Source organism: Triticum urartu, chromosome 6A (genome assembly GCF_056163025.1).
Source record: "Triticum urartu cultivar PI428250 chromosome 6A, HENAU_Tu73, whole genome shotgun sequence".
NCBI lineage: Eukaryota > Viridiplantae > Streptophyta > Magnoliopsida > Poales > Poaceae > Triticum > Triticum urartu.
The window spans coordinates 3,873,657-3,899,908 of NC_141878.1; the positions used below are offsets into that span (position 1 = coordinate 3,873,657).

Below are 26,252 nucleotides of genomic sequence, written 5' to 3' on the forward strand. Positions count from 1 at the left end.
CAGAAGTCAGTGAGAGTGGCTAGGAGAGAGGGACCCACCCTTGGTCAAATACCGCCATTGATTGGTTTTTTAGGCTAGACGCTGACAGGCATTAGTGTGAATGCACCCTCCCTTCTTTAAGATGCCGTTGCAAGAAAAACGATTTAGTCATATGTGTTTTTTTTTTCTATCGTGTCATGATTGTATACTCGGCTTGTGGAGGAATTTGGACTTATTGCCTTCTATCAACTTTGATAATGTTACGGATGTATGGATCCGCAGATGCAAAGGTTGGAAGATTTTAACCCTCCTTTTATGAAAAAAAAGAAAGAAAGAAAAGACGTTCACTTATAGCTACATACCAAGATGAATTGACATCAAACATGACACGTGACACGATGCTCACCACTCAGCAGGATGCCAGTTGAGTTGAAGAGCTACTGTCTTAGAAGGTGCAAATGGACGGGCAGCTCCTATAAGCATCGTATACTCCCTCTGGTCCCTTTTAGTCTGCATATAAGTTCTGTCCAAAGTCAAAGCACCTCTACTTTGACCAACTTATAGAAGAAAGTAGCAACATCCACAATGCCAAATCAATATTGTTAGATTCATTCTCAAGTGTAGTTTTTTTTTGAGAAAACGCAGAAGATTTGCGTTTCATTGCATTGAAAAGGAAGGGGTTTGAGTTACATCCTTCTAGGAGGCAATCATACAATGCGAGAGTGTTTTAATTAGTGTACATCCCAGGTGTGGGGAATGAGAGCACGCAGGCCCAACGCGCCGGCTTTGGCCCAAAGGGTAGCCTCCTCCTTGATCTTAGCCAATACCACAGTGATTGAAGGGCTAGCTCTGTCGAAGACACAGTCCTTTCGATGCTTCCAAAGCATCCAGTGAATGAGCAATGTTGCAGAGGCGATGCCCTTGCGCATAGGCTTGGGCGTGTGCTGCCGCACAGAGAGCCACCAGGTGTTGGTTGATGGCTTGCTGTCAGGCGGGTTGCGGGGAACCCTCAGCCAGCTCAGGACTTCGTACAATACGTGCCGAGAGAATGGGCAGGCGAGGAGGAGATGCTGGATGGTCTCCCGCGCCTGGTCACAGAGTGGGCAGCGCGCGGGATGCTGCAGGCCGCGAGGGGCGAGGCGGTCGGCCGTCCAGCATCGATCTAGGTGGGCGAGCCAATGGAAGAAACGGACCCGGGGCGGCGCCCAGCATTTCCAAGTGAGCTTCCAGGCATCACATCGGGTGGATCCGTGGAACGTGGCAAGGTAGACGGGCTGCGCAGTGTAGGTGCCCTTGGAGCTCCACTTCTAGAGGAGATGATCTGGCTCGGCGGAGAGCGTCGTGTGCTCGATCATGTGCCAGAGTTGCATGTACTCGCCGATCTCCTGAATCCCAATGGTGCCCTGTATGCTCGGTTCAGTTTCGTTTCTCCAGGAAGGAATCCTAACAATGGATTCCTCCTTATCAACGTCTGAGCCCTTTTCATTTGCGTGTAGTGAAGGACATTGATGTCTCTCATACTGCTCGGTGGCTCGGTGTATGACATTGCAGCCAGTTTCCGGCCAGAAACTTCTCCAACCTCTGTTGACCAGCACATAGGCTTTGCCAGGTCAGCACAAACTAGAACGGCAGAACCAAGTTGTTTTTCTTGAACCCTTCCTCTTCTTTAGCCATAGTTTTCATGCAAATTATCGTGTACCGGCATAGCAATCAAATTATTAATGAAGAACCAAAAGAGAAAAGTTCCCCGTGTTGAAGAGGTTGTCTCTGTGTACCGTCCTTAATTGGTTTGACCCAGTATACAGATGAAAAGTACCCTCCCTTCTTGAAGATGCTGTTGCAAGAAAGATGACTTGTCATGCATATGTGTTTTTTTATATCTTGTCATGATTGTATACCTGGCTTATTGACGAATTTGGACTTATTGCCTTTTATCAACATTGTTAATGTTATGGATGTATGGATCCACAGATGCAGCGGTCGGGAGATTTATTCATTTGTGAGAAAAAATAAAAAAAGAAAGAAAGAAAGAAAAGACATCCACTACTTGAGCTACGTACCAAGACGAATTGACATCGAACATGACACGTGACACGATGCTCACCACTCTGCAGCTGCAGGGTGCCACTTGAGTTGAAGAAGTACTGTCCGAGAAGGTGCAGACGGGCAGCTCCTGTCAGCATCATTTTTTTCGAAAAGGGGACTCCCCGGCCTCTGCATCAGAACGATGCATACGTTTACATTTAAAAGAAAGTAAATAAGGTTTAACAAGGTCTTAAAGTCTGCAAACAAAAGGAACGGCTAGCTCACACAGAGCCTCAACGCCAAAACAGAAAGCCCAACAAGCCACAACCGGCTGGCAAAATAAAAAATAGGTAAACTAATCGCCTATCCTATTACATGACCGCCATCCAAACCGGTTGAAGATATCCCGCGCTACCATCTCCCACCGGACAGATCCAGTAACCAAACGCTCCCTGACCTCCGTCGGAGTGAGTAAGGACCACATACAGATCAGCGCAGTAGCCCGGAATAAAACCTGCAAAAAATAAATAGTTGTTCTGTTAAAAGGCAAATCATTTCTGCAATTCCAAATTGCCCATAACAATACACATACTCCTATACGAATGTGTCTAGCTGTTTCGGACTCTATCCCAGCAAGCCACACCCCGAATAACATGTTGACCGAAGTCGGAGGAGTAATGTTAAAGGCAATTTGCACAGAGCGCCACAAACCTCGTGCCAACGGGCAGTCAAAAAAGAGGTGCTTGATAGTCTCGTCCCGATCACAGAAACTACACCTAGTAGAACCTGTCCAGTTGCGCTTAACTAGATTGTCCTTTGTTAAAATTACTTGTTTATGTACAAACCACATAAACACTTTAATCTTCAAAGGGACCTTAACTTTCCAAACATCTTTGGAGCTAGGAATCACACTAGAGTTAATGATATCGATATACATAGATTTAACTGTGAACTCCCCAGATCTAGTAAGCTTCCAACACAACTGATCGGGCTGAGGAGTTAACTGAACCTCCATCAGTCTACGAACCAAGTGAAGCCATGCTTCCCATCGATCACCCACAAGCACCCTCCTAAACTGAATGTTGAGTGGAATGGACTGCATAACCATGGCACCAAGAGCCTCACGATGCTGAACAATATGATATAGGGACAGATACTAGGTCGCCAAAGGCGCGTCGCCAAGCCACGTATCCTCCTAGAATCGAGTGTTGTTGCCATTACCGACAATACACCTAGTTCTGTTAAAGAAGGTAGCTTTGATTCTCATGAGCCCCTTCCAGAACAGCGAATCAGTTGGTCTCAGTGTGACCTGGGACAGGGTCTTGGACTGCAGATATTTACTATGTAAAATCTGCGCCCACGTTACCTCTGTCTCAAATGACAACTTATACAGCCACTTACTAAGCAGGCATCTGTTCTTGACTTCAAGATTTTCAATACCAAGGCCCCCTGGTCCTTTGGTCGACAGATAATATCCCATTTGGCCAGTCGATATTTTGTCTTAAGTTCATCACTCTGCCAAAAGAATCGGGATCGATAGAAGTCAAGCCTTTTCCTAACCCCAACTGGGACCTCAAAGAAGGATAAGAGGAACATAGGTAAACTCGTGAGCACCGAGTTAATAAGAATCAACCGGCCTCCATAAGACATGAGTTTTTCTTTCCAGCAACTCAGTTTCTTCTCAAACCGATCCTCGATGCACTTCCACTCGCTGTTTGTTAGCTTACGATGGTGAATGGGAATACCGAGAATTGGGCCTGCTTTGATTTTCTAGGTTGAAACAATTGATGTAGTATCCTTCAAAATAGAATGTGATCAGCTTACAGTCCTTATTGAATCTATGACATTCTGGAGACTGGAGCATGTTCCTTTTCTTGTCCCAGCCAGAAAATTTGATCTAGGAATCCTGTTTAAAAAAAAGAATTGTACTGCCTTGACAGTTGATGAATAGATGGGAACTTTTCTCGCCAAAAAAAACAATAATCAAACTGAAGATGGAACGAAACAACACTTGCGCACCAGACTTGTACAATAACTGGAGACTAAGTTGTTGTAAGGAAGTGAGAAAATATATCTGTCAAAAAACAACCCACAACTTAATAAGCAGTCAAGTATGTCTCTAGGCCATACCGCCACACTTACAGGCCTCTGTTCTTCACAAACATGCAATTGATTATCATATTCACGTATAACTGTAATACTTTGAGACAATCAGATAGAGCAAACTCGTATACTTGGTAATAATAAAAATCTAACACAGCAAAATTTCTCTATTTGAATATTCTTTCCTAAAGATATGTCATCATAAAACAATATATCTGTTATAACCAGTTATACAATAAGTACCCTAAACATAAATAGCATAATTGGATAGTGAACCTTTGAACTATATGGTGAGAGCAGCCATCTCCGGGAATTTTCAAGTTCTGCTATCGTTAGTGCTTGTTCTACTGAGTTTGGGCACATACGTTGACACTCTCCGGAGCTACTCAGCTGTTGCAAATAACACCAAGGGAGACACAATCCTGTATGAAGCCTTAGTCATGGTATACTGTAATCTTTTCTTTAAGAAAAATGCCCATTACGGGTGATTTCATTAAGAATATTAACAGGTTACATCATATGCCAATGAGTTCAATATATAGAATGACATAAGGGGCAGGAAGCACAACATGTATTTAGTACAGGTAGCATGCCTGCTAATTTAGCTCCCTACCAATGAACTGGCTTTGCTTCTGTGGAATTGTCTTCTTCTCTAATTACCAAAACTGTTGGTCAGCTGCTATTAAATGGTCAATAATATCGTCCGGCTGGATGAGACATCTCTGAGAACCTGAGTGAACAGAGCAAGATGCTTTTATCTTGGATGTGGACTCCAAGTATACTGATTAAGAAGGCAAATAAGGGGGACATCAGAGAAGCAAGTTGTAAGAAAATCATGCTTATTTGCAAGTTAAGATATGTTCAGGTTAAACCACACACTGGGATATCTTAGGGTGATTTGCGTTTTAAATGTACTTTTAAGCTACCTACATGTTTGGTTCTGCATATAAATGAAGATCTCAGCACAAAAAAAAATAAAGAGTACACTATTTGTCTCTATCTAAGCAGTTGACCAAGAATTCCGAAGAATTAACCGTATGACAGTAAATTAAATAGTCACCATCTTAAATAGCATAAGAACAACATACACACGAAGAAGAAACTACACGGCATAACTCAATAGCTATTTAAAAGAAGTATTCCATATAATATATAAAACTTGCTTCTTATTCCTTCTATTACCCAGCGACACACAAAGAGAACTCATTATTTAGCTTAAAATCATTACTATTCCATTTTGAGGAAATTCAAAAAAGAAAAATAATTTTAGCAGAACTAAAAGTTACTTATCATTAGTTACCACTATTAATGATATAAAATTCCATCATTTGAAATTGAAACACTAACATACATGTTGTGTGCTGCTCTTTGTTCAAGCATAGGTAAGGAACAAAGTCTTACTTGGATTCTGCAGAAGCGTACCTTCTACCCTTCCACTTCCTCTCATTTCTTCACTACCAGAAAAATGAGCCCGTCAACATTACAGGGTAAAGAAAAATATGTACATCCGTGAAGAAAGCTCATGTAAAATTAGGTAGCAAGGCATGTGAACAAAAGATAGATTAACCTGTTTTTCCGGAAGCCTCAACAAAATGATTAAACAGAAAAATTTGCTTTTTTTTGGAAAAGGAGGATGATCTCCGGCCTCTGCATCTGGAAGATGCATGCGGCCAATTTATTGATTATTCTCAAGGACCTTACAAAGTAGAACAACAATATGCCTGAATCCGCCATCTTGGCAACATCTACCGCTATTCCTATCCAAATGATGAAGGGGTGCAAGCTGGGCCACATATCCAGACCTCTCACCTAAGCCTAACATCTAAAGCCGGAGGCCCCGACCAAAGCCTTCTGCCGGGTCCGGGGCTCAAACCGGTCCGACGCACTCAAATGTGTCATCGCCGCCATCTTCCACTGGTCCATCTTCAGAGCAAATTGAGGTGACAACCTTGGCAGGTCCTCCGCCATCTACGCCAGCACGACGCCAAACGACGACCTCCACCTACGCGAGCCTTGGTAGGTCCTCCGCCATTGACGCCACCACGACGCCAGCCGACGACCTCCACCTACGCGAGTCCATCTCCAAGCAACGGACGTAAATCCATGCTAGGATAGGACCGCACCACCGCCGTCGCCCACCACCCACAAGCGCCACCTAACCCCAAGGTTCCCAAAGCGGCGCCTTCAAGAAGGGAACGGCGCCGTGAGCGCCGCCGCTGCCAAACAAAGTTAGGGCTTTCGCCTGGGAGACCTAGGGGAAGGTGAATTGAGGAGATCAGTCCATACCGACGCCTCCAAGGAGGGGAACGGCGCCCTCAGGCGTCGCCGTCGGCACGGCCGGTCATGGCCGGCCAGGGATTTCGCCCGAACTAGATCCCTGCCACCAGCAGCGCCTCCTGTACAGAATCGGCGACCAAGAGGAAGCGCGGCCCGACCAGGCTTGCCCGCACGCCGAACAAGGAAGGAGGGGATGGCGCCAGATCGTGCACACCGACCGCCGCAGAAGCCGCCGCCGGCCGCCAACGACCACCGGATCCCGCCGCCCGCGCAGCCGGGACACCAGATCCACCGCCCCCACAGCTGCTAGCCGGCCGTGCCTTGCCAATGGAGCCGCCGCTCCAGATCCGGGGTTCCCCACGCAGATGCAGGGCAACCGAGGCCCCGCCGCCACCATCCTTGGCGCCCCGGGCTTGCCTGGCGGCTGCCTCAGGCGGCGGCGATGGATTCCAAACTGGATCAATGGATTCCAAACTGGTAAAATAGAAAACGATATGGAAGTTCTTAATTCAGTGAATTTTTATATTTGTACAATTTAATACTTGACAATTCAGGAGGTAAAAACAACAGCAGGATGTTCCTTGGAACAATAAGAATAAACATGACATGATTTGAAGATGAATAATCGTTTTCTACACAACTTATGGGGTAACTCATAGCTTCATTTTGGTTTCAAGTTTAGCTGTGCTAATTGTCGCTAGCGCACTAAAATCAGGCTAGAGATACCACAATATCAGCAAGCAGCAAGGATCAACAAAAGGTAGGTCACCCAGGTTGCCACCATGTTGAAGCTCTCTGTAGTTAACCAATTCATCCCCTTGAGCCCAGTGGAGAACTTCTGCCGTGTTACTTCCGTTTCCAATTCCTGAATCTTGCATGTATAGCCCTTATAAGGTCCACATTCTGCTTGGAAAAAATATAACAGTTCAAGTATGGTGGCATGACAATGTGCACAGAAAACTTTATTTGATTCGAGATATAATTTTACACACCTGCTCACTGTAAAGTTCTGAATTTCTTAACCCATGTAGAGAGACTTTTCTCTGCAACAACCGAAAGATGCATAAAACAACATTAGAGATAAAAATGAACTAATTTGATTGGTGAATGCACCAAATCCACCTGAAGTTACTACGGGAAAACAGGAGTTCACACTGCACCTGCTATATTGACTACTCAATTTTCGCATCTTTGCTGTAACTGGATCTCTGTTTGATCTATTCAATTTCAATAGGATACATAAGGATAAACATACGATGGCAACCCAAATAAAATATGCAAAGATTTATTCAAGGATAGAGCAAGCTTAGCGTTGCTTTGTTGTGAATATTTCGTACACAATCCATGGCTTAGCCTGCGCGAACAACCCGAGCGGCGGCGACCGGCGAGCAGGGAGAGGGCAGCCGCGTGGGCTAGGACACTAGGTAGCCACGAACACGCACATGAACCAGCGGTTCGAGCACCCAAGCAAACGCCCCACCAGCATGCGCTCGTACTCATGCACATGGCAGCAGTGGGGGCAGATCGTCCAGAGCACATCTCTGCGACGGAAACGCCGCCGGGAGCAGCAGGAGCGAAACCGGCGCTGGTGGAGGTGCTCTCCAAGAGGTGGGCGAAGGCCTCTTCAACGACGCGAAGGGCGGTGTCAGCCGGGGATGGGGATCGCGCCGAGGGGCCAGGAGGTTGGCTAGGCGACGGAAGGCCCGCTTGACATCCGGGGTGTCGGGGTTGGGCTGGAGCTGGAGGATGAAGAGGGAATCGGGGCGGCCGGAGGGGAGGAGGCACTCGACGGCAAGGTGGACGCAGCCCCTCGCCGGTACGCCCCCTGGTTGCGGCTCGGGTGAGCTGCCCCTCCGCGGCCGCTTGTGGATAAGCGAGGCCGGGGGCCATCTTATAGAGGCGCTGGGGCGGCAGTAGAGCGGCAGGAGATGGGATAAGCGGCGGGGGGCAGGCGGCGAGCGGCAGCAGACGGGATAAGCGGCGGGCGGCGAGCGGCAGGAGTCTTCGAGAGGGAGCAGGCCACCGCCCGGCAGACTGAAAAGTTTAACCATGAATCAAATTGCAGGAAACGACAGTGACAGGAACCAATACAGAACCAGATGAGCGATCGAGACGGCGCCGCCATGGACTGAACGCAAGCACAGGAAGAAACGCTGAACGTATGCTAAATCTACCTAAATAAGTTGTATAGCAGTTCAAAAAATTTGAAACGGCAAACCAAAGTCACAGCGCATTCGTACCCAACCAGGTACTAAACAAATACACGTGCCATCAAATGAGTTACCGCCAGGCCGCTTTCGACCAAGTGGGTAATTCTCATCGCGAAAACCTTGCCTGGAATAGAGGCTTGGGTATATATACTCACGTATAACCTTGTAATCAGACCAACAAAACGCAAAGCAAAACAGAACCAGGCTCGAGACGAGCCTGTTGCAATACATCGATTTGGTGCCTCGTATTTGTTCCGCGGAGAGAAGCCGATTGCTAGCCCAAGTCAAGTTCGTGTACCTGCGTGTGCTAGTGCTACTACTGTACATCAAGCCAGGTGCTAGCTAGCTTGCTAGCTTTGCAGTGCACTGCTACGGGAGGATTTGGTCTAGCGTTACTAAAGCCAACACACGTGTCGTGCGTGCTGTTTGACTTTTATTGCTTTTCCACAACTCACGGTTGTACAAGGGGTATGGGTACACGCATATAAATATGTTCAAGATAGACTAGAAGCTACCTACTCTGTCTCTACTTCTAATCCTACCTGGTGACTGTTTTTGTGTACGCACGTCGTGGTTAACTCTAACAGGGGTGCTTAAATTGCCCGATCTGTACTAGTGACGTGTCCCTCCCGGATCTGCCCACCGGCTGCAGAAGAGGAAGACGCCATGAGGAGTCAAGGGGAGGGGGAGAGGTGGTGGTGGTGGGAGGGTGTAGTGGCCGGCAATGCAGACGGAGGTGGACGCCGGCGCCAGAGTCGTGGCTAGTGGAAAGAGGGGAGGGGAAGCGCTCAGGAGGGGATTCCAACATGAGAATTGTTCTTGATTTGAGGCAAATATTTTCATTACTGCGTATAAAGTGGTTTGGAATTCTGCACTCAAGGAAAACAATGCCTAACCATAACACTGTTACAAGTTTGTTTAAAAGTACAGCACTTTGAAACACAGTTACAAACCAGCATACAGACATTCAGCCTACCAAATATCTTACACCTTACGAGAGCGGCTCAGTATGAGTAGCTGCTCAGCTATCTCCATCATTGTTGGTCTTTCGTCTACATCAAGGCTAAGGCATTTTAGGGCCATACCTGCAAGAGTATCAAGAAGCCCCAAATCTTTTGTTATTGCAATTTCCTTGTCGAAAAGCTCAGTCATTTTTTCCTTTTTCTTATCGTATTCAAGAAAGCTCTTTAACAAGCTATTATTCTCGGAATGTATGGCCCTCCTACTACTGATAAGCTCCAGGATCACAAATCCAAAGCTGTAGACATCACTTTTTTCGGTGAGTAGGCCTTCCCGTCGATATACTGGATCCATATAATTCATGTCACCGATGACTGATCCTGTGTGTTCCTTGTCTCTAGCAAGCAACCTAGATATGCCGAAGTCGGAAATCTTGGGTACAAAGTTATCATCCAAGAGTATATTTTCTGGCTTGACATCACCGTGCAGAATTCTAATATTTGCTTTTGAGTGCATATAAGCTAGCCCATCAGCTGACTGCGCAGCGATATTCAAACGTGTCTCCAAGTTGAGAGCCACCTTGTTATTGTGGTTGTGAAGAATACCATGGAGGCTACCTTGTGAGATAAACTCATAGACCAGCAGGGGGGCTTCAACTTCGAGGCAACAACCAATGAGCCTAACAATGTTCTTGTGGATGACTTGAGATTGGATGATGACTTCATTTGCAAATTGTTCATTCTCTCGCACGCTACCATTGATTGTCTTCTTTATTGCAACTTCTTTATTGTCAAGAAGGCCCTTGTAAACTTTACCAAATCCACCTTTTCCAATTATGTTGCTATTCTTCAAAAATGGGTTGAGCTCCCCCTTTTTGAAAATTTTAATGCCTGTTGCTTCCTCTAATAGAGGGCCGCCATTATTTTTGTAGAATTTCTTCATCTTCTTCTTCTCATTGTAAAGAATAATAAGGAACGATATTATCGACATGAGAAGAATACCACCTATTGCACCTAGGTGAACATAAAACAAACTTACTTTATATCATTAAAATCGTATTTACAATTCTGGCAGAAATATTTCGTATAAAAAGTTGATAGTTTCTTTTGCTCATCTACTCAGAATTTAAAACAAATTACCACTAGAATTACAAGAAGAAAAAGGAATCTAAATCAAGACCGCCAAGGGGCTGAAACTCGACTGCCGAATCTGAATCCGTAGAACAACGTCAAGGAAATTGAGCTTTTAAAAGACAAGGAAATCATGTAGGTCGTAGATTACAGCCAGGCCATTTATAGAAATTAAGCAGTATATACAACTGAATGATTGAAATCCTTTGAAGCAATCGTATGGCTTGCATCCATGAAGAGATGTACAAGCAGTCGGTATGTCATACATGTGTTTATAGATTCTACTCGAACAGATCTCACCCAGCGTGCTGTGTACTAATGTTCGTTGCACCATGAGCTATCAACAAAAATACCCACAATGGGGTGCAGTAGAGTACTTACCGGCTGCGACCTTTGCTGCTAGAGGGAAATGATCTATGCAGGTTCCCGCTTTGGTGTGGCCTTTCCATCTAAATTTGCACGGACAGTCATAGCCTCCCAGCCTGTTTCTGCAGACCCCGCCATTTGTGCAGCGATACAGTTGGGGGAGCTCGCATTCATCAATGTCTGAAGAATTAACACTTGGGGATGTTAACGAATTGGTAATGACAGTTTCTCCAAAACGTTTTCAACTACCATTTCATCTAGTTTAAAGCTAGCGCTGGAACACAGAATCAAAGCAAAGCATTTGAATACCTTGAAAGGATGGATTAGTGCACATCTATGATTCTAACACTTTGAGAACCAGAACCACTAGATAATCACATGTTCCCAAGAAAAGGAGAATTGGTTGAGCCCAACTTTCACTTTATTTCTTTGCTGTTTCTCTTCTTGTTGTAAAGAGTGTATCTTGTTGACTTATTAATGTGAAAATAGCGTAGAACAATTGTTCTACGGTTTGCAGTTGAAAAAAAAAACTTTAAAGCAAGCACACATATTTTTGCGAGATGACAATTATATTTTACCAAATTTACGGTTCTTCCACTAAGTTAATCTTGCTTATAAAATTAATCTTATTTGGTATACTACCTCTGTAGCGAAGTACTTGTAGTTAGGGGAACTTGTACAGAAACATGTAGAGTCTCCATAACGCCTAAACATGTACTAGTTTCCTCCAGGTACAAGTATTTCGAGGGAGTAGATAAATAAATTGATGATGGAACATGCATGCATGCATGTGGATAAATAAATTGATGGATGGGTAAGCAGGTTTACGTACCTTTGCATCCGTGCTCCGGATCTTGCAGGTAAGGATTACCATGGAAGCCTTTTGAGCAGTTGCAGATGTAGCCTGGTCCATTGAGCGAGTTGAAGCACTCACTGTTGTCGCTGACACACGCGTAGGACCCAGGCTTCTTGCGGGCTACGTCGCACGTCTCGTTCCCGATAGCCCAATCCATGACGAACGGGGCCTGGCCGCCGTAGTTGTTAATGAACGCCGGCCAGGTCACATAGGTCGTCGAGAAGGTGAAGTTGGACGAGTCCATCAGGACCGCGTAGCTGCAGCGACTGACGTTGTGGAAATATTCACTTGAATTCAATTAAAAATTTGAAATAATTTAAAAATATTTTGAAAAATATTGGAATTGTTGTGCTATACTGAAATTGCTGAAATATTTTGGCCGAAACGTAATATTTCAGTGTCTGCTGAAATTACTGAAATTCAGTGAATTTCACCGAAATCTCACTGAAAGTGAAAACCATGAGCGCAGCAAGGGATGGGTGGGGAAGTGGAGCTTCATGAGATGTGAATATATGGTTCAACAATAGTACTCCGAACGATGCACTGAATATACTTTTTTTCCTATGTTGTGTCTCCAAGAAATGCAGGTTGATCCAGTACAACATGACAAATGAATGAGAACGCCAGCCAGCTAATTGAGGTGGATTATTCTTTTAGTGATAAAGAACGTACCAGTGGACAACAAGGCATGACTCTGATGTAAGCATGCCTGTGATGGCATGCTTATGTGTATTCAACAAATAACATTTTCATTCAACCAATATATCAAGGTGATACAACCCTAGTGAGGAAATATTCAGCCTCTGCATAATGCGATGCTCACATCCAAAAAAAAACCGAGAAGAACATTGTTTTACATTAAAATTAAGAATTCCAATCCAAGTTTTACATGGCCATCCATGATGGGACACAACCTTATTGGTTGATCATCTAGGTGGGTAGATGCCACCTAAAAATGTCTCTTTCCTTGGCCTCTGAAGGATCGGCCAATTACAGAGTGATCATGTACATGCATGAATAATACTTCACTCGAAGAGGTAGTTTGAGCTTCCAATTGTTTTTATCATCAATAGGAACATCACTATTGGAAAGCTCCTCATATCAAGACTTGACAGCAAATCTGCCATTCAGATGCAAGTTCCATCGAAACTCATTCGGTTTGTTTGACAGTTGAATTGGCTCTAGACGTGTGAGCAATTCATTGCACGATACAGGTGATGCCATAATAAGTCTCTACGAAAAGAAATATCAAGGTTTGCTTACGTATATGCATCTCTAATAAATGCAAATAGGAGAAACTCGCATACCAATTGCCAAAAAAAACTGAATCGGCATATGCACTACGACACCATACAGGATACGACTTGGTACGGTATTCTGCAGTTTTTCTTGTGTGGAAATGTGCTATTCTATAGAGTCTAACTCAAATAAACAGCTTGGATTGGCAAAAGAATCTAGTACAGCTTGTCGAACAAAAAATAGCAACTTGCTTTTGTTGCAGAAAAAATAACGCAATATGAGTCAGCATCTACTAGCTAGAAGCTGTATTGACTGGCTTATCTTATGTAAGTCAGCTGTCAGCCCGTATTATTGGCTCCATTATTAGCATCTACTCCCCCCCATTCCAAAATATAAGTCTTTCTAGAGATTCTAACAAGTGACTACATACGGAGCAAAATGAGTGAATCTACACTCTAAAATATGTCTACATACATCCGTATGTTGTTGTTCATTTGAAATGTCTAAAAAGACTTATATTTAGGAACGGAGGGAGTAGGAAGGACTGACTGCATGTGGCATACCTATATACCTATTATTACATACTTATTGATACATGTTTTACGCGTGATGGTAATGTATATTGTCTGTGATAGGCTGGCTGCTCTTGACTTGATTCGCGTTATCAATTGGCTACATTTTATAAGGAGCACGAGGAGACATGGATCTGTCTCAACCAATGGAGATGGGAAGGGCATACAAGACTTCTCGACATACAATTAGTGCACAAGTTTTATATGTCCAAGGTTACACATGAAACATCCATAACCCAACTTGGGAATCACCATCGGAATCGTTTGTGTGGCTACACATCCATACGCCAACTCTGTAGAATCGTGAAGGCAGTACACATTTCAGCACCCTATATACATGTACGTCAAGTTAAATATATGCACACGACTGTTCTGCAGCTACTCCGTTTAGCTGGAATGATAATAGCCATGATGAAATATTAAAAAATATAAAATTCAAGAAAGTTTCTTTTTCCTGCGGGTGTATGCAAATGTTAAATTGCATGAAGAAAAATGCGAACACAACTTACCTTATCGGATCGAGAAGAAAAGAACTTTTGTTGAGACAAGAGAGGAAAATAACTTTTTTTAGGGGTAAGGACATCTCCAACACCAACCCACAAAACAGACACCTCATTTCTCCGCGGACTGGTGAGGACCAGCCCGCAGACACGGATGCGGGAGCCAGCCATCCAAAGATATCCGCATACATTTCAAATCTCATCTCAACGGACCGGACAAAATTCATGCAAACCGGCTGATTTTCATATAAACCAAAAGAAAGCATTTTCATTTTGGATATATTTCATGCAAACCGAATGATTTTCATATAAACTAGAGCACATTAATTATATTCAGACTTTTTTTAAACTAAATCATACTCTCACCTACTCTAAATGACCGCCGGCGCCCGTTCCCCATGTCTGGCCGGCAATGAGCCTGAGAAACTAATGCCCCAGCTCCACCTCTACAGCCAACGAGCCCGCCAAGCTTAGCTTCTGTGGGAGGGGAAGAGTGGTGGCCTTCCCGGGACCCGAGTGTCGGTGCCCTCCCATGCTCCACTCTACCTGGATGCCGGCGGCCCAGGGGGACATGTCGGCATTGTTGTTGTGGCGCCATGCCGCGGCCGTTGCAGAGCTACCAACCTCCTCATTCTCGTCACCGTCGGGCCTGTAAACTCCATTTGCCGACTCATAGATTTCCTTCAAGGCGGCTTCTAATTGTGCCTCATGGAGGCGGTAGCGCCATCTGTCGTGGTGGATTTTACGAGCGGAGTGGTTGGACTCGAGCAGCACCTCCCCATCGGCCAACACCATGTCGGTGTAGTGAGAACGTACCTCACCCATGGTGCTCTCATCATGGGCCGACAAGGACGGTCGCGCAGGCGCGTCATTGGCCGCCTCTATTATTGCTGCTCCCAAGGGATCGCCCTCCGGTGAGCTCGCCCATCTGAAGGGGGTTTATATCCTTCCTCTTTCTCCCCATTGAACCTTCATTAAGCGTTGCTTTTGTGGCATGGATAACCTCTGTAGTACCCTATTTTTTTATTGAAGAGAAGATATATGATTTCCGTATATTCGATAGAATTGTGGAAATAGTGTCTACCTTTAGTTCTAAGTGATATGTGGTCAAGATCTTTTGAATGACACCGGCAAGATATAGATTAGAATTTATCATATCAAATTTGGAACAAAAGGTGAACCAAATTGGTCTAGAAAAAGTACATTCGAAGAAAATGTGCAAATCTGATTCTACTTGACCATACCTACGACAATATTTCTTGATATGTTTGGAGTACCTGGAAGCTCTTAATCATGTAGTTACAACCCGTGTAATTAGCTTCCAAGCAAAAAAAAATTGACCCTAGGGATCATGGTTTTGCTATTCCAAACCTGGTTCAGGATAGCAACTCCTTGATCCAAAAAATAGCTTCTCTTCTCAAATAGCAATCTTGAATTTCCTGCACAAGAGTTTTGTCTGCATTTTTTGTTGTACAATCTGCATTTGGAGTGTGAGCGCTACACATGGTATATTCAAGATTGGCATTGATAACATGATTATTCAATATATTATTCTTAATGGAATCATCAAAGCAGGCACTAATTTTATCTTCATCCCAAACTTTGTCATGGGGCTTTCAAAGGTGACTATTAATATTGGGCCCCTCCAAATTAGTTTGGAGATGATCATGAACGTTTTCCCAATCCTTTCACCAAGGACTTGTACAAATGCAAGAATTCCCATTAAATTTGAAGTTTACTAGCCTTCAACATGAAATGAAGAATATTAATAACAGAAGCCCAAAAGGTGGATTTCGGAGCATAATAGTCCGGTCTCTAAATACAGGAGTTACGAAAATATTTATCATTAAGATTTTTTATTATTAATGAATTAGGATTCTTGATAATTTTCCACTCTATCATAGCCATCATATATTTGTTCATGTGAGCCAAATCTGTGATGCTCAACCCACCTTTATGCATTTATTTACAGTTATCATACCATGCTTTGAAACAAATAGGATTATAAGCATTATCTTTATCAATACCAGTTCATCATAATTTTCAAACGATGGAAGTAAGCTTACAAATGGTGGTTTTACTCAAGAGAATGTTGGACATGTAGTAATAGGAAGAGAAGCAAAGACATATTTAATGAGAGTGAGTCTACCTGCACTTGAGTATAGCCTTAAACTTGTCAATGATGAAGTTGTAGGCTGCAGCTCTATTCATGCCTAGTAGGATGAGAGCGTGACCACAGTGAGCAGTATCAAGATCCATACTCGGGACAGGAAAAATATTCTTAGAGAATAATGAGTGTGTCTGCTAAATAAGATATCATATTTATTTCAGGTAGGAGTTAGGCCGACAAAGAGCTAGTACTGCGGTTGCGTTTAGTTTTATTTTCAGTGTTGTTTTTTCTTGGGGGGGGGGGGGGGGGTTCTACGACTTTAGGTAAACTGTCGCGGTTTGTACCAACAGTTTTGCTAAGTCTCAGCGTTATGTCTCAATTGATGTTATATTCCTTTGATCTTGCATGGATATTCGTATAAAAAATTCCTTTGATCTCAACATATAATCTTCCACCAAAATAAACTAACTAGCATCAACTATAAGATGTAATCAACACTACTAGTCACCCATAGGTACAAAGACTGAACACAAGAGATGAACTAGGGTAGTGAGATGAGATGGTGCTGGTGAAGGTGTTGATGAAGATTGATCCTCACAAAATGAGAGGGTTATTGGTGATGACAATGGCTTCGATTTCCTCCTCACGGAGGGAAGTTTCCCTGACGTAATTGCTCCGCCGGAGAGCAAAAGTGTTCGTCTCCAAGTTCCGTCTCGAGATGGTGGTGCTCCATCTCGAAAGTCCTCCCCTTATTATTTTTAGGGAAAATGGGATGCAGTCGCGCCCTGGTGCCTGGTGGGCACCAGGTGCTACCAAGCGCCCCACCACCCACTAGGGCGCACTGGGGATGGGGTGGGCGGGGGGGGGGGGGGGGGGGGGAGACATGCTCTAGTGCCTTGTGGGCATCTGGGTGGCCCCCTCTGGTACTTCTTTGCTCCAGTATTTTTTATTTATGTCAAAATAAAACTCCGTAAAATTATAGCTCATTTGTAGATGTGCATAATAGGTATCTCTGACATAGCTTTTTGAGGTCCAGAATTCCAGCTGACGGCAATCTTCCTCTTTGTGTAAACCTTGGATAATAGTAGAGAAAAGGCATTAGAATTGCTCTACAGAGTGTTATATTGATTAAAAACACTATAAATAATAGTAGGAAAACATGATGCACAATAGACGTATCAGAGAGCCGGAGCTGGTGGTGGACGCCCTAGGTTGACCGGTGCGACACACTTGAGTCTCACGGGAGCGAGATCACCTCCCTCCTCATATGTACTCCCGGATTGCTCAATTTGCTCGACGTCCATCACATGACCTCACCTCCATGAGTCACTCCATTCGCCACTTTACTTCTTTTTTCTAGGACAAAAGGCCTCCACCACCTCAGACAGCAATCCTCATGTGGAAAATAACAGTTTTTCCAAGACTCAAACAATGTAAGTAGGCAGGTGGCTGCATTATTGCCTAACAACTTGTCCAAATTTGTAAGTATGGAAAAATTTGTCACGTCAAATTAAACATCTAACAACTTGTCCAACTCTGACTTACCTATGGATGAAGAACCTTGCTACGGCTACTGCTAGTGGTCGTATCCTGCCAACCAATAAACTCAATCTCTATGTGCCACTTGTCCAACTAGTGCCTGCTACTCTTCTTCTCCTCTAATTATCTTAGATCAGATAACTACTACCAATGGTGATCCGTGTTTGGTATTGTGCGACTCAATCTCCATATTAAAAAATCCAGATCGAATGAAACAAACAGTTCACTCGACAATATCGCTTTCACAGTCACGGGTCTCGGGCCGGTCTCTATTTCAGATAGTTAACCATATGCACATTGCTACTTGCCAAAGAAGAAAAACCAAAACAGTGGTGACATCGTCCAGGAGATTGCATTCCAAAGCCAAGGCTGCATTCATCCCTGGTCATGTATGGTCAAATTTTTTTTCTATCTTCGACCACTAATTACAAAAACACAATTCAAATATTTACCACATAGAAATTAAAGTAACACCAACTGAATTTGTACAGTTATATTTCTGGTCAAGAGACTTGAACTGGATCGTACCACGTGCTCTCACCAGAGAGAATATTTCCCATTGACTAGTCTTGGAACAGACGAACCTATCATGATTGGATTGGCTAGGACAAACTGCAACTTGGTGGCATTATATACTAAATAATCTGTCAATGCATCGCAAATAGTAAAAAATTTTGCAAAGGACATGATTGCTCAAAATAAACGCGAAGCAAACGTACCATGCCAGGCAAAGTCACTAGTTTGCATCAATAATAATGCAACAGCTATAGAACAATTAATAAAAACAAACACGCTCATGACAAGTTGTGCACATACCTATACGGCCTACCTGTCGCTTCAAACTAGTAGCTAGTGGATGCAGGTGCATGCATGTATACGAGAACAATGTGCCTTAACTATTAGACAAGGCACGGGGATAGGCTTCACACGGGAGACGCTTGAGCGTAACCACAGAAAGGTTTTGAGAGTTTGAAGAGGGGCAGTGTATACGAATCTGCAATGAATTGTGATTCAGAGATAAAGCGGCAATCAATGTGAGCATGACATGATTTTTCTGTCCACGGAAGGCCATTGACTCCTCAAATTTCCTCGCACTTAATAACTGTAGTAAAAGTGGTGGTTTCCTCCGTCTCCCGCCAGCTTCGTCGCCGGTCCGCCTCGTCTCTGGTGGCCTTAGGACCATGATGGTGCAGTGAATCCCAGCCCTTGCCGTCGGGAGGGTTCCGTCGTTAGATGTTTCTTCAAATTTTGTTAGGGTTTGTGTCCTGCTCAGGAACACGAGACGGCAACAGCTTTCTGAAGAAGGACTGAAGTTGTTCCCGCCTGGTCCCCGTTCAGATGGTGCGTCTAGTATCGTCGGTGGGTGTGTGGAGGTGTGTCTTCAGTGGATCTATCATTGGTAATAACCGAGGAGCATATAAGCCAGGCTAAAATGCTCGGTATCACTGTTGGACAACTCCTCGAGATCGAGCCCATGTCTCTGCTTAGAGAGGAGGAAATAAAACGGAAATATGTCCGTGGCCAACATTTGGTTGAGTCCGAGGAGGTCAAGAATCTCCGAACGAGAATGTATGAATTGCATGATTGGTACATGAAAATTACCAAGAGTTCCAATCAAGAGTCCCACATGGTGAATGTCAAGGAAGATCATTACTTCCATAAGCTAGCTCTATCCGTTGATTATTCAGAACTATTTCAGTTATTCAATCAAGATGCACTCGACAAATCTGTAGTCAGTTGCTATTGTCTGTAAGTGATTTCTTTTTGTAAAGTAAGTCTCAAGCTAGCTTTAGTGCTCATTGATCGATCATTACCTGTAATTATCCTCACTATATTCTTTTTTGTGGTATTATGCAGGATGAAGATATATGAAATGAAAAAAGTTAAACGCTATGGCATGTGGTTCATTGACCCAAATACCATTAATGAACACACATAGAAATTGGAATGGTATAAACAAGATGTAGAGAATAAAATGCTAGAGTTCTTGAAGCGCCTCAATACCAATGAAGATATACTACTTCCCTTACAACTTCCTATGAGTCACACTGTCTTGTACTACAAATTCTGTTTTTACTTACTAGCTAGCTAGATGTTAATAATTAAGTGTATAGGGTTTAGGGTAGTTGATTAGTGTTATGCACATGCCCGCTTAATTAAGACATGCAAACGTGTGCGCATGCAGTTACCACTGGATCTTGTTAGACATTAGAGTTGAAGAAGTAAAAGTTGAAGTACTGGACTCACTACTTAAAAAAGATAGTGATTTCACCATCGTGAATGGGATAGTTGACAGGTAATTTCAATCATTATTAACTATATTTTGGCCTATTTAGTTCGTCATTTCCTTGTATCAACTATTTAATAACCTCTTTATTAATTTTCTTTCCGGCGGGCAGGGGTTGGGCAAAGTTCATCAAGGTGACTCCAGGCAAATGGCGACAAAAACTGTTCTGGTATTGACCAAAGGTAAGTAATACTCCCTCCGGTCCTTTTTACTCTGCATATTAGGTTTGTCTGAAGTCAATCTCATTCAACTTTGGCCAAGTTTATATAAAAAATTATAGACATTCACATAACAACACCAATATCATTAGATTCATCTTGGAATATATTTTCATATTATATTTATTAGATATTATAGATGCTAATAATTTTTAATATAAATTTGGTCAAACTTAGCAAAGTTTGACTTTCGGCAAATCCAATGTGCAGAGTAAAAAGGACCGGAGGGAGTAATTAAGTAGTACTAGCTAGCTACCATCCCTTTATTTCTTGTTTTAATACCATTAATTAATTATCATGCTTGACTAATTATTATCAGGTTAAATTCTATTCTCATAAAGGCCCTGAAGCAGGAGCCGGAGACTGATGTGTGTGCATACTACGTTTGCGATAACATTTGAATCATGACGTCTGAAAGTAGCAAATCTGCTAGACAGCAATGGGTACGTTTGCCAGAACACTATTCACAAATTTTACATGATTATCGATATCTAGTCACACAACTGATAATACACATGCATATTGATCTCCTTCTTAACAGTTCAAAGACGTGCGGGACCAACTCCTACCAACAGAGCGCATACGAGCACTTCAAGATGAAATATCGGGATTTTTGCTCGACCGGGTCATAGATCCAAAGAAGAATACTATTAGCCGCTACCGCCCCATGAACCACTCCCAATTGTCATCGTGCTCCGAAGGCACGAAAACAACATGTAGGAGAAATATTATATATACCTAATTGTATACAACATGTAGGCACGAATGAAACACACCCAATTGTCGTGAATAATGGTGGTTGTGAGTATATATATATATATATATATATATATATATATATATATATATATATATATATATATATATATATATATATAGGACGGCAGTTTGGGACACCTAGGTGCCCAGGCACCTTGCCTAGATGCCATTAGATCTGATATTGGGTATGACCCGTTAAGAAATAGGTGTATATTTTATGCATTTTATATCCATCGGTAAGAAAATTAGTTTCCATATGTCTGTGCGAACTTTCCAAAAATAATTGATGCATGCGAATTGAATACCTTGCTATGAAAGTTGAATGGCGTGGAATGTGCATTAATGGTCCATCTTTTTTGAAAAAACATACCGAAACGATACATGGTTTTGGAAAGGGTATAACATGGAAAGGGTATTGCCTTCCAAAAAATAGGGCTGTCATCAATGGTCAATCGTTTTTGGCGAAATTAAACCGAGCTGATTTCCCGTCGGATACCTTCCAAAATTTTTGCAGGGCGTGTGTATTATGGAAATGGTATAACTAGGCAATGAAATACCTTCCAAAGATGGGCCTCTAATTAATGTAATTTTTTTGAAATAATGAAACCGAAATAATTCCCGCACGCAATGGCATGTATGGTAGTTGATAGGTAAAATATAAAGGATCACTACTAATATTTGCAAAAATCATTAATTGTTGAATGTTAGCCATTTTTCTAGTCTGGGTCATGTAGGTATATGTACATATAATTAGAAATAATTCAGAAGTAATACTATCAAAAATAGTTGGGTATGACGTAATACTTTGTAAGCAGATTTTGCTTTGTTGAAGTTTATCAAATATCTTTTCCGTTGCCTTATCGTCCAGAAGCTTTAATCACATATTTACCTTTTAAGATATCGAGAAACATTGGGTATCTACAAACATGAGCAAGGTATGGCAATGGAGATAACAACAGATAGCAGGATGATACTCAGTCAGAACACACACATTAAACAGTTGGCAGAGAGGACGACACTAGATTAACACGACCATTGCTTAGTGTTATGCAAAAAACAAAATCAATGTGAAATCATAAATATCTTGGCACTGTTATTATTAAGGACGAACAGTACATGCTTCAATAAGATGAAGGAAATTTTGGAAGAAAACTAATACACTTGTACTGAAACGTATCAGGTATGTAAAGGAGGATCGCCACATGTGGAAGTGTTATGGCCAGGAAGTTGGCACTTCTTGCAGACTTTATTAATCTTTGGCCTTGTCAAATTCTCTGGGTTTTGAGGACAACCAGTTCTGTAGTGTCCTTTCTCATGGCAGAATGAACATTTCCGTTGTTTACCTACACCACCTTCCGCAACAGATTTGAGCCTTGCTGTCCTCGGACGTCCTTGCTTCTTGCGTCGGTTAGGTGGAAGCACATCGTCATGCATTTGAGCTTCCAAGATGTCCTCGTCTTCCATTTCATTGGCGCACTCATCATCTGATTCTGCAGATAAATGTGTAGACGTTGTGTGGACTTGAGGTATAGCCATAGCATCTTCTTGGGTTGGCAGCAAACGGATCTCCTATAAAGCTTCAGTAATTTTCCTCATTGCAACATGGTGCGCATCAACTGATGCATCACCTTTGGACGATAGGTCCATGCAAGCTTCGAATAACAGGGTACGCCGGTGAGTCCTCGAAGCAGCAGCATCCACGTCGAATCTGCTTTTATTTCCTTCTCGGGCATTGCTCGTCCATCTTTTCTTTGATGTATTTGTCTGGAAGAGTCCGGCACCCAATATGCATCATAACCTAAACAAAAATAAAGAATATAATTTGACTCTAATTTCCTTGGGAAAAGAAGACTAGTACTGAAAGGTTACATTGTTCATACCCTGATTATGTGTGAGCATAATATGCCCATGTGTTCAAACAATCTACAAATACATCTGTATTCCTCTTCATCTTCATTTACATGAACTGGAAACTCCAACTTACTCCAGTTTTCCCTCGTATCACAATCCATGTGAACAGTGATGTATGTGCCATCATCTCTGATTTCTTGGACAAAGTAAGATGCACTCATGTATACCTGGTCGCTGAACTTCGCAAACATGGTGTCCGTGTAAACTTTAGCAGCTTTCCTCTCTATTGGCGAACCACATCTCGGTTGCCTTGCATCCTGTGAATATGAGAAGTGGCAAATTAGTGAGGTATGGGTAATGAATCACGTTTAGAAAATGGAAAAGGTATATTTGTATTGTATTATAAATGTACCTTCGAAGTGTCGAACTCAAGTTTGTCCTCAGCCGCAATCCTATCCGCAATAAATTTATCATATTGTTTAACAAAGTTATGCATGGTTGATGATGGTGAAACGTAGGCTTCGAGCACATGATTCATGCACTCACTGCGTTGCGTTGTCGTCATCTTTGCGAAGAAATAATCTTTGAAGTATGGTGGCGCCCAGCGATCACGTTTATCCCACACATCTTGTAGCCAGGTGTTGCTATGGAGATCATACTCAGCAATAAGTGAGTTCCAAGCACCTTCAAACTCACCTATGGTCCTTGTATGATTAAGAACTCTATGGAACTTGTCTTTGAAATCAGATGTCTTGCTGTAAAGAGTAGGACCTATATGTTCTTTGGCTTTGTAAAAAATGTGCCATTTACACCACCTATGGATTGTGTTAGGGAATACAGCTTTGATGGCAAGTTCCATGGCCCTGTTCTGGTCTGTATTATTTGTAGAAAATAATTAGAATGTTTGAAGAAAAGAAAACAGGAAAGTGCTTTAAGGGTATGTGGAGAGTAAACCTGTGAGAATTCCAACTGGATGCTTATCTTCGACAGCTTTGAGAAAAGTACTAAACAACCACTTGAAGGCATCCTCTGATTCTTCTATAACCAGTGCGCAGCCAAAGATGATAGTCTGGAAGTGATTGTTTACACCCACAAAAGGAGCAAATGGCATACCATATATATTTGTTTGGTAGGTAGTATCAAATGTAACCACGTCACCAAAGTGCTTGTAACTAAGCCTAGACCAAGCATGCGACCAGAAAACATTTTTTATCTTGCCATCCTTTCCAACATCGACAGCATAAAAGAAATCTTTGCTTGATTTTTGCATTTCTACAAATAGCCGTAATGTCTTCTTGATGTCATCTGTATTTTCTTCAATTCGGATTGATTGTTTAACACTTTGAAAATACGTCCTAGTGTAAGGCAGCATCGATGCTCCTCCAGCAATTCCGGCTAAATATCCATACATTTGAGTTGTGGTGCTATTGTTTTCCATCATATCTTTCATAATGCGTCTGGTGCCCTCACCGATTTTGTTATGTGATTTCCAGTTGCGGGTCATACCTGTACTGGTTGTAAGGGGGTGATTGTGTTCTTGCCGGAGTTGTGTGATGATCCACTTATGTTCTTCATGTCTGTGTATGTGCATCATGGCACCGCAACCTCTCTTCACAGATTTTTGAACCCCCTTAGATGGCTTGCCCTGGGAAAGGAAAGACAAGACAATAGGAAAATTGAATGATCCCACAATCATGAATTAATTTAGTTTGAGTAATAAACGATAAGTAGTACATACCTCGCATGAGCATACAAATTCGATGTAAGTAGTGTCACCAGCAACATTTTGGACTTGTTTACGAATTCTTATACCAAACCCTTTTCTCAACGCGTACATGTTATAAAACTGGAAGGCATCCGTGTCTTCATGGAATACCTGGCCTAAAAAAGGATCCATAATCGTTGCATCACAATATTCTGGTGGAATAGTAACCAGCGCAGTTCTGGAGTCATCACTAATTGTAGAATATAGAATGAGTCAATACTCAGTACAATATCTAGAACAAAAATGACTAATGTGTGCATTACATAGGGAAGACGGGTATAGTAGTATCAGAAATCACCTGCCACTGGTAGTCCTGCCTTGATTAGAACAATCCAGTGAAAAACATCCATCCGTGACACCAGCGACATCTCCTTCAGAAGGAGTGGCCATTAGGTTGCGCTTCAATCTATGGTGTTTCGTTGTGAAATGGTGTGTCTGGGAAGGAGGGATTCTCCTTTTAAATACCCATACGTGAGATAGGAGACTCCACCAGCCATGATCAGTAACTGATTCGGGTTATTAACTCATAGTTATTGGTGTGATTCATTGCCAAATTACTAGGAATTAGTGATTTGTTGCATTCACTAGTAGTGGTTCAGCGTACAAGGCAGTGCACAAGCACTTGCTCAGCTTCCATATTTACGAAAGATTTTAGATTGCTTCTTAATTGCAAGACACCTAGTTAAAGAATCCTCGCTGATTCCGTATTAAAAATTGATGTGTGCTATGATCGTCTGACTTACATTTTTTATTAAGAATTGAACTGGGTACTAGCACTACAGAAGGTGTGGATATTGGTTATTTGCAACAACAAGAAATGTAGTGAGTATGGCGTTGGTAGGGTTAGTTGAGAATAATAACGTAAAATAGTAGTGAGTATGGCGGTCCAGTTTGCATGGATGCGTCAAACCCACAGCAGAGCAGTTGCTACCCTCTGAGCCCGCCATGATATCTGTGGCGCCATTTAGCTGACCCGTGTCGACGCGCAGTTGGCATTTCCCTAAACCGCAGCACACCATCCGCCGAATTTAATGACTTGTCGGTACGTAAAATTTTAAGTTGTTGTCATCGAATATTAAGTATATATCTGAGGTATGATATGCTATGATGGCCAAGTACTAGAGGAGAAAGATTAGTGTATGTATGAAACTGAAGGTAATATTCAGATTTTGTTTTTATTGGAGTATGGGAGACCCAAACGAGTTGAATTGTAAATCCGAAATGGAGGAAATAATTGTAGTCTAATTTGTATGAGGCTTCGTTTAAGAATTATACATGTCGGCGCTAAAAAGTGTGACAACAAGATATGTCCGTGGGAATCTGGACTGACAACATGATACCCAAGGAAACGTATGAACGGATTGACCAATAATTCGGCAGTTGTTCTGGCATAAAATGAAGCAAATAATTGTACTTATTACATATAATGTTCACTACTTTGTCCCAAAATGACAGCTAGTTCGATATACTTATGTAAAATATGAAATAAAGGTAATAAGACCGTCT

General features: G+C 42.6%; 2 protein-coding genes and 1 long non-coding RNA gene across 6 annotated transcripts; all 3 read right to left on the reverse strand.

Moving 5' to 3' along the window:
* Nucleotides 1-710: 710 nt before the first annotated feature.
* On the reverse strand, nucleotides 711-3,484 carry LOC147962975 (uncharacterized). The gene is made up of 4 exons (XM_087529424.1): nucleotides 3,226-3,484; nucleotides 2,462-2,518; nucleotides 1,358-1,560; nucleotides 711-1,253 (listed from the first exon to the last, which is right to left on the reverse strand). Exons 1-4 carry the CDS (start codon nucleotides 3,482-3,484, stop codon nucleotides 711-713), a joined length of 1,062 nt encoding a protein of 353 aa, XP_087385550.1.
* A 1,112-nt stretch (nucleotides 3,485-4,596) lies between these two features.
* LOC147962976 (uncharacterized) lies at nucleotides 4,597-7,722 on the reverse strand. 4 transcript variants are annotated; one of them, XR_015609513.1, is made up of 5 exons: nucleotides 7,507-7,722; nucleotides 7,377-7,427; nucleotides 7,166-7,287; nucleotides 5,509-6,858; nucleotides 4,597-4,888 (listed from the first exon to the last, which is right to left on the reverse strand). It is a non-coding gene; the product is annotated as an uncharacterized LOC147962976 (long non-coding RNA). The 4 variants fall into 4 exon arrangements; XR_015609512.1 differs by having other exon boundaries at nucleotides 4,597-4,837; nucleotides 7,154-7,287; XR_015609511.1 differs by having other exon boundaries at nucleotides 7,154-7,287.
* Nucleotides 7,723-9,462: 1,740 nt separating this feature from the next.
* LOC147962977 (wall-associated receptor kinase 1-like) lies at nucleotides 9,463-12,198 on the reverse strand (the record flags this gene model as incomplete). Its single annotated transcript, XM_087531270.1, has 3 exons — nucleotides 9,463-10,567; nucleotides 11,066-11,230; nucleotides 11,883-12,198. Coding segments are annotated over 3 exons (1,470 nt in total), but the record flags the coding sequence as incomplete, so codon positions are not given.
* Nucleotides 12,199-26,252: the final 14,054 nt, after the last annotated feature.